Below are 8,320 nucleotides of genomic sequence, written 5' to 3'. Positions count from 1 at the left end.
TGGGGCTGGAGGCGGGGTTGTATGAAGTTGGCTCTATGGGGATGGAGAGTGGGAGGGATTAGCTATACAGGGGTGGGGCTCTATGAAGTTGGCATACAGAGGTGGGGGCTGGCGAGCTGGGCGGCAGCAGACTGGCTGCGCCTCAGGGCTGGGTTTAGGTGGAGCTGGATGCACAAGGAGTGGGGCGGGCACGGAACGCGCTCCACGAGCGACCCTGGCCTCCCCTGCCCAGCCCCTTCTGTGCGCGCGGGCCAGAGCGAGCCCCTCCCGCGCCGGCCGCTAGTCGCGCGCGTGCCCAACGGCCGCTTCAGTTAGTTCCGGCACCGCCCCGCAGCGAAGGCTGCACAGCAGAACTGTCCCGCGCGCCATGGTGGAGGTGAACACCGGCTACCCCCGCTCCCTGCTGGGAGCGCTGAAAATCGCCCGCCTGGTACGAGGACAGGCTGGCTGGGCCGAGGCGCCGGGCGAGCCCCTGGGGCGCGGGCGGGGCGAGGCGGGGCGGGCGGGCTGAGAGGTTCGCAGCGCCCCACTGGTCGGAGCGCCGTCCGCTAAAACCCACTGAAGTAAATTAAGTGTCCTTGTGGCTTTAACGGGCTTTAGGTCAGTCCCTGAATGAGCAGAGACGGGGCCAGTGCGCGGGGGCGGGGCCGCGGGGAGTTTGGCAGAAGTACATCTTGGCACGGAGCACAGTACATAGCACCAGGGTGACCACATGCTAAAATGACAATGGAGGACATTAGTAAATACTGTCCTTATTCTTTCAGGTTGTTGCATTTGTAACATTCGTCTGTTTTGCTGCCTCGAAATCCCATGAAGCCTTTATAGCACTTGCAATCATGGAATTTGTCATCACTTTGTTATTCTTTGTGCTGTACTTGCTAAAACTAGATAAAAAGATGAAATTCTTATTTTGGCCTTTAGCTGTAAGTATTGATTTGTATCTTTTAAAATGCAAGTGTATGTGTGTATTCTGTGAGTTATGCATAAAAACCAGTGTTGTGCTAGTGCCTAATTAATTAACAGTTGTGAACAGGCTCCATGTTATTTCAAAACAATGTAAGCACGGGTTCTGCAAAGGTAAGATGCAGCTACAATTCTGCCTATGGAAAAAAAGATCATAAGTGCTCTTGTATTCTTTCGTTTTAAATTTAGCTAGTCTTTTAAATAATGAATACATTTGAATTATAAAAACTCTCACTACTAACAATATCAAATGAATAAAACACGCAGACATAAATTCATAGTGTAGACCAGGGCTCAGACAAAGGGGATTATTTCAGGAATGCAATTTTTAGCATCATGCCACTTGGTGTCACTCTAGATCAGATTTGGACATTACCTAATCCCATTTCAGTGGCAAAAAGATTTTGTTTCTTGGCAGGTAATAACAATGTTGGGAATATTTGCAATCATTAATGTTTTTCAACTTGACAAATATATTTTGTTTTCACTGACTTCCTTCAAGGAGTAAAATAAGACTGCTATATGCTACAAGTATACACATTTCAGTATTTGTTAGCCATGTACTTTAATGAAAGTTAATTATGTTTTATAATACATTTTCAGGATATTTTCAACTCCTTGATTGCAGTTTTGTTCTTTATCATTGTGTGCCTGTGTGCAATAATAATCAAGACCACGACTGGGACTCTGGTTGGAGGAGTAAGTAGGGGAATTTATAGTATTAATAATAAATTAGACCATTAAAATTGAGATGGCTTAAATGTTTAAATATTTAGTTATCATTCTCATGTAACAAATATTACTGTTCTTTTTTCCTCAAAATAAATCTGTCCTAATTTTTGACATTTTAAAATATGTCAAACAATAAAAACCGGAAGTCTCACTATGACTTCTTCATACATACAGCTATGAGCCATAGTGTGCAAAGCTGTCATTTTGTTCCAGTGCTGACAACTGAAGCAAATTAAAAGAGCTTTTACAAATATTCCAAAATAAGTGACTGACTGTGCTGGATTAAACATTGTCTCCTGCATGAGCAATTTCTAGAATTTAAAGTTGAGTTAAAAGCTATAGCAGGAGAAAACACTGCACATATTCAGGATAAAAAGATTGAGGACTTATTATTGGCTGCCACGATGCAGGAGATTAAAGCCAAGCCTAATAAAACAGATATTTGGGCAAAATGAATAAGGATATTAAGATTGCCAGGAGGAAGAGAAGTAGATTCTCTCTCCCCACCCCTTACACACTTGAGAAATTGGTTTTACAAATCTGGATTTAGTCATGTCTGAAGACCCAGTTCATCCTATAATGAGCAGGTCATTTACTAAAACTAAAACAACAAACTCCCATTCTAAAAGAAATGAAATCTTCACTACTACACTTAAGACAAGTAATGCATTTTAGCAGCAACCGTGTCACAGAAAGGTGATGCACTTAAGAAAAGACACCAGATTCTTTTCAGAACTGAGTCCAGGCACTCAAGCCAAGTGATATGCACTGGAAATAGTAAAGGATAGTTTCCTCCTGGGTGACAGCTAAGACGCAATCATTCTTTTTCTATCTAACAGAGAATGACCCTGTCAAATAAAGAAATCTTGGGGAGTGAACATTCTGAAGAAAAACTGAAAAAGGCCCAAATTGCATAATATAAATAATGGTTGTGCACGACTTGCTAAGAGTGAACTATTAGAGCAATTGAAAAAGGTTCTTGGATTGTTTTGTCTTTGAGAACATGAGAACCTATAACTTTTAGTCAGAAGTGTTTAACTTGTTTCTCTGGCATTTGCTTTCCAAATGTCTCTCATGATTAAATATAAAGGGCCAGATTCTTAGCTGATGTTAATTAGCATAGCTAGTTACCAATTTTAACCATCTGAAGTTCTTGCCTACATTCAAGAAAGAGGAATGAGGTAAATTATTGTCTCCTTCAGATAATGTTCACCAATGATTTATCATTACTAAATTACTATCATTTTGAAACTGTTCATATTGTGTAGCAAATAGCATTGAGTTGAAAAGTTAGAATTCTAGATGACAAATATGTTTTAGAATGCATCTCGTTTAAACTGCATTTTCTAAATTACCTTCACTAACATAAATATTAAACATCCCGTGTGTTATCATTTGATAAAGGAACATCTGAGTAAAGAGTCAGTACTTCTCCCCTCCTTCCAAGTACAAATGGAGGACTGTCACATAAAGAAATGAGTAATAAGCAAATAAAGTGTAAAAGCAGAGCAAATCTTAATATATAGCTTTACAGATTATCACATTTAGCTAATTTATTTGCAAAAGAACACTTAGAGTTTTTTTGTTTTTGCTAAAGATGACAACAAAACAGTTTTTAAAGCATGCTTGTGGTCATGGTCCATTCCAGTGTTTATAACTAAAATTAGAGAAAATACTGCCACTTAAAGAACAGATTATCTAGAAGTGATTTATGTAACTTTGTAGTTTAGCACACAAAGCATCTAACAGGACTTCAAGTGATACTGAGAGTACATGTGCCCCTAGCTGGAGAAGTAATTTCCAGCTCGAGTAGACGTATGTGCATTAGCTCTGAGACCACAGTTGTAGCCACAGTGGTACAAGCTGTGGCATAGGCTAGCTGCCCAAGTACCTAGGATCCTGGCGGGATCATTCTTGAGATGGATAGCCCATCACACTGTCCACACTGGTGCAGCTACACTATTGTTAGCATGCTAGCACATGTATGCTACACCTCTAGCTCAAGTATAGACGTGGTCTTAAATTGCTAATATACAGTAACAAACAGGTGCTAAGTGCTGCTAGTTGGGTTGGTGATTGAAGGGTACCTGTTCACTGCAGAGTTAACGTGAGTGATTGCTGCCCAGATATGAGCAGCCACACTGCAAAGCCATACTCAAGTTACTGCATATTTCTACCCAGCAGCTGGGAGGTGTGATTCTCAGCATAGGTAAATGCACGCGTGCTAGCTCAGCTCAAATTAGCACCTAAAATTAGCAGCGTGGTTGCGGTGGCACAGGCAGTGCCTCAGGCTAGCCACCTGAGTATGTACCCATGGAGTTGGGGGGATTGTATTTGCTCGGTTAGCCTGAGCTGCTACCTGTGCTGCTGTGGGTACACTACTAGTTGTAGCGCACTAGTTCAGAGCTAATATGTATATCTACCCTCACTGGTACCCCACTCATCCACATGTGTTGCTAGACCTCTGGGGAGTATATCCCAAGGTTGCTGTGATAAGCAGAGCTGCTCCATGATTCTTCCCCAGTGAATTGTGGGAGAACTTGTCTTGCCTTCTGGGCACATGGAAATTGTGGGAAGGCACTGAAGGAGCTATCATCACTTGAGGGATTTGGCTTGCTTCTTCACTGAAACTTGGGTGGGTTACCAGCCCAAGTTAAAGTGGCACCCGAGGTCTAGCCTGTACGCCCAGCCAGACCACCTAGCACAGGTTTAAAGCATCACCAAACTTTGGTGCTTTATGTATGGACAGGCAGGGGCTTAGGGCAACACCCACATAAGAACCCAAGTTAACTCTGCAGCAAAGACATTGCTAAACAGGATTCTTAGATGACACTTGTTTTGCTTCCTTGTGACTGAAATTTTATAACGAGTTAGCCCCACAGGTAACTTCCTGTCAATTCAGAGTTTTTCACTTCAAAACTTCTGAAAGAGAAAAAAATCTTTCTTCTAGCCTTGCATCTGCAAACACTGAGTTTACTGCAATCCAAAACCATTAAGTAGATCATCACTTACACAGACATAAGAGATTTGGTTCTGGAGGAAAGCATAATCTCACATAAAGAAGCATGTCTGTAGTCTGGTTTCCATGGAGACTGAGTCACTTCCTATTCTGAGATGACAGATGAAGGGCAAGCAAGGTCAGGGTGAAGATGATTGCCAGAGCATAAGGGGAAAGTCATTTTATGAGAGATTGCAGCATATCTGACCTAAAGTATGGAGAACACTGAATTTCTCAATCATCACAAATCAAATATTCATCCATAAACATTTAGAAGGGCAGGACCAATTTAGTGATCTGTAGCAACTGCATCTGCTCAGAATTGGTAATGAATAAGTTATTACAATGAAAGGTAAAGACGATAAACAACTAACCGTGATGTGCATAGGAGGAAACAGAGTTTTCTTTTTATTTGCAGGTCTTTGGTCTTCTGTTGGTTGTTCTTTGTATTGCAGATTCTGTTCTTCTTTTCAAGAAGATTACATTTAATAAGCCAAGAGGAAGGAATGTTATTACCAGATAAGAATGACCAATTTACCAAAAGACTGATTTATTCTCCACTTTAAATGCCTATTGATTAATAGGATACTTGTTTCATTCTTAGCCTATGTATTTTTCTTAAAGGGTTTAACATGTTCATCTTAGAATTACAATATTTTCCTGTGTGTGTTTTTTTTAAATTAGTTTACTTTTTCACACGTTAACGTTCTTTAAATTCCTATGTATTTTTCTAGACCACACATTTTTACCAGTGTTGACTTTAAATATTGTCCTATGTGTTTTGGTAAACTTGATACATTTTCACTTGTTAAAAAATCTAATTTTCTACAGAAGTGCTTATATAATAAAATTGAAAATACAAATGGATCTAAATGTATTATTTCAGTAGGTGAGTAGTAACTGTACTTCAAGCAAGAATTATTTGAATTAACACGAGTCTTTTCCTGCCAAATATATTTAGGGACTGATTTTGAGATCCATAGTCATGCTGAATAGCATCTTACTCTACAGGTGGGCCAGTTAATGGGATCACTGTGAAGTAAAGTATTATTTGTTGTGAGTAAAGGTATCAGAATCTGACCCTTAGAATTAGTCTTATTTCTCATTGGATGAGTACAGCTCCAGTTTGATGCTATGTAACCCAAAACTGACTTTGAAATACCATTCCTTTTCTTAACTAAAGATTTAATGATTGTGTTCTTTACAATTTCTGTAAACTCAGGAGTTTTGTTCACAGACTGGATGTTTTTCCATCTGGATAAGTGCAACTGGGTGCAAAAAGTATGTTCATTTCTTGTGAAAAATAACTCAAATTGGCTGATGAAACATTCATAGAGTATGTGGAGACTGCAGAAATAATTTTACTGAAACCTGTTTGAGTTTTTATCTTCGTATTCTGAAGACAGAACAAAAAAAATCTAGTCTTACTTAGAAATATGAACCTTAGCATAACAGAATTATAGTGATGCCATAAATAGTAAGTGCTAATGTACAATGAAAGTATTGGACAATATTTGGGCTAAGATGTATTTCATTTTCCACAAACAGCACTGCAATTTCAATAGAAATAGCTGCTGAAGAAGTTGTTGTGCTCTGTTCAGAGTACAACGTTAAAGGTCAAGCACAGTTCAGAACCAAAGCTTATCTGTTCAAATTGAATAGTAAGTTGTAGTTTAAAGCTAAGTATAAGCACAGTGCAATAGTCATCAATTGCTGATGCAAAGAATGTCATAAACAGTAAACAAGGAAAATGGGCTTTGAGTTAAAATTGACCTTTGCAAACATTTTGCATCTATCGCCAAACATAATTTCACTAAAGGCTCTTTTCACTCCTAAGCAGGTGATTTCTGGATAGGGAAGTGAAAGTTTAGTGAATTTCAACTCTTTTCCTTCTCATTATTTGTCAGGGTGAGGAATGTCAAAACCCTGGGTTTGCTTCTCCACAGAAGTGAATAGATGAAAATTGCAAGAGGTAGCCTCTGCAAATTCCTCCATGGAAAAGGAAGACACAGAGATAGCACTTGGACCCTGGCTCTAGACCAGCAATTCTCAAACTGGGTTGGGATCCCAAAGTGGGTCGCAACCCCATTTTAATGGGGTTGCCAAGGCTGGTGTTAAGACTTGGTGGGGCCCAGGGCTGAAGCCCAAGCCCCACCGCCTGGGGCCAAAGTCGAAGCCCCAGGGCTTCAGCCCTGGGTGGTGGGCTCAGGTTACAGGCCGCCTGCCTGGAGCTGAAGTCCTTGGGCTTTGGCCCCCCTGCCTGGGGCAGCAGGGCTTGGGCTTTGCCCCCTCTTCCCCTGCCTGGGGCTTAGGCTTTGGCACTGTAGTAAGAGGAGGCCCTGAGATATAAACCTTAGTATCAGAGGCCCGGTATGAGGCCTAAGGCCTGAACTAAAGTAATGGTCAGGGCTTTGCTAACATAAAGCAAAGTTAAGCTGTGAGCCAGAGGCAGGCCCTGCTCACAGAAGCTGGCAGGGAAAGGGCTGATGCTGCAAAAAGAGACATACCTAAAAGGTACTGAACACCAGATATCAGAACACATACTATACTGGAACATTCCACAGATAACATGGAACAGGCCGACCCATTCCAATGACAGTGGCAAAAGGGTAAAATGATGGATAGAGTTGTTTTGATTGAACCAACATGTACAAGGTGAGAGGCGGCACCTTACTACGTAGAGGGGTTGCACCTCAATACGTCAGGAGTGATGTATAACTTGTTTGTACCTGTGTATAAGAATGTATCCCTGGGGCGGTATCTTTGTCCAGCCGAGGGGGCAGTGGAAAGTCCCGCCACTGACTGAGCTGAGTCCATTGCCGAGCGGCACTTTCTCGTAGTATGCCCCGTAGACTAAGTAATCTGCGGGGAACTGCAGTTGTGTTAGGGTCGCAATAAACCTGGCCAAGGTGCCTTCGTACCTTACTAGACTCTGTGGTTATTGGGGGTTCTTGTCGGGTTTGCTGTGTCAGCTATCTGCAGAGCTGGGACCGCACACAGGGAACACACGCACGCAGCCAAGTGATATCAACATAGGAGCAACCAGAGCACCACACCGGTAGCATCTGACAACAGGCACCCCCTCGTGGGGTCGTGTAGTAATTTTTGTTGTCAAAAGGGGGTCGCAGTGCAATGAAGTTTGAGAACCCCTGGACTAGACCCATCTCTGAAAATTCCATTATAGATTCTTACTACAGTACTACTAAATCAGCTTCTGTACTTTTCTATATTTTTTTCATTCATACATTTAATTCTGTCTTAGACTTGACCTCTTGCCTCTGTGCATGGTTGCAATATAGTTTTCAATTTTTTTTTCAGCATTCTCAATAGTTTTGCCTTTCTTCTCTAGCAATGATGAGCTATGCTTTCAGAAGTACTTGTATGTTTGAGCTGCTGTTTCCACAACCTACATTAATATCTTGTTCCATTCTCTTATTCTTACAAATATAAAGTTGTCTTCTGGTATTCACATACTTGACTCCTAGTCAATCAGCAGTTAATCTGCCAGTTTTTACTACTTCTAGTGAGGGTTCTGTTGCTATTCCATCCACTAAAATAATAATGCCCTGATTATTATTTTTCACCAAAATAACAAATAAATACATAAAGACTGAAATGTGAATTTCA

At 41.1% G+C, this 8,320-nt stretch overlaps 1 protein-coding gene across 2 annotated transcripts; it reads left to right on the top strand.

Annotated features, from left to right (window-relative positions):
• The first annotated feature begins 114 nt into the window (after positions 1-114).
• LOC112103887 (chemokine-like factor) lies at positions 115-5,558 on the top strand. 2 transcript variants are annotated; one of them, XM_024195862.2, is made up of 4 exons: positions 115-376; positions 765-923; positions 1,567-1,662; positions 5,112-5,558. In XM_024195862.2, the coding sequence occupies exons 1-4, from the start codon at positions 368-370 to the stop codon at positions 5,214-5,216; spliced, it is 369 nt and encodes a 122-aa protein (XP_024051630.1). In that variant the 5' UTR covers positions 115-367; the 3' UTR covers positions 5,217-5,558. The 2 variants fall into 2 exon arrangements, with proteins under 2 accessions (XP_024051630.1, XP_024051629.2); XM_024195861.2 differs by having other exon boundaries at positions 115-430.
• Positions 5,559-8,320: the final 2,762 nt, after the last annotated feature.

This window comes from Terrapene carolina, unplaced genomic scaffold (genome assembly GCF_002925995.2).
Source record: "Terrapene carolina triunguis isolate 2854851 unplaced genomic scaffold, T_m_triunguis-2.0 Scaffold130, whole genome shotgun sequence".
NCBI classification, from domain to species: domain Eukaryota; kingdom Metazoa; phylum Chordata; order Testudines; family Emydidae; genus Terrapene; species Terrapene triunguis.
The sequence above is the reverse complement of the archived record's forward strand: the minus strand, read 5'-3'. Positions and strand labels throughout refer to the sequence as shown.

What these genes read in the sequence shown, in the direction of transcription:
- LOC112103887 (XM_024195861.2), top strand. Translation starts at nt 368, where the DNA reads ATGGTGGAGGTGAACACCGGCTACCCCCGCTCCCTGCTGGGAGCGCTG. An exon ending in CGCTGAAAATCGCCCGCCTG is followed by an intron (nt 431 to 764) that starts GTACGAGGACAG and finishes TTATTCTTTCAG; the next exon opens with GTTGTTGCATTTGTAACATT. An exon ending in TCTTATTTTGGCCTTTAGCT is followed by an intron (nt 924 to 1,566) that starts GTAAGTATTGAT and finishes ATACATTTTCAG; the next exon opens with GATATTTTCAACTCCTTGAT.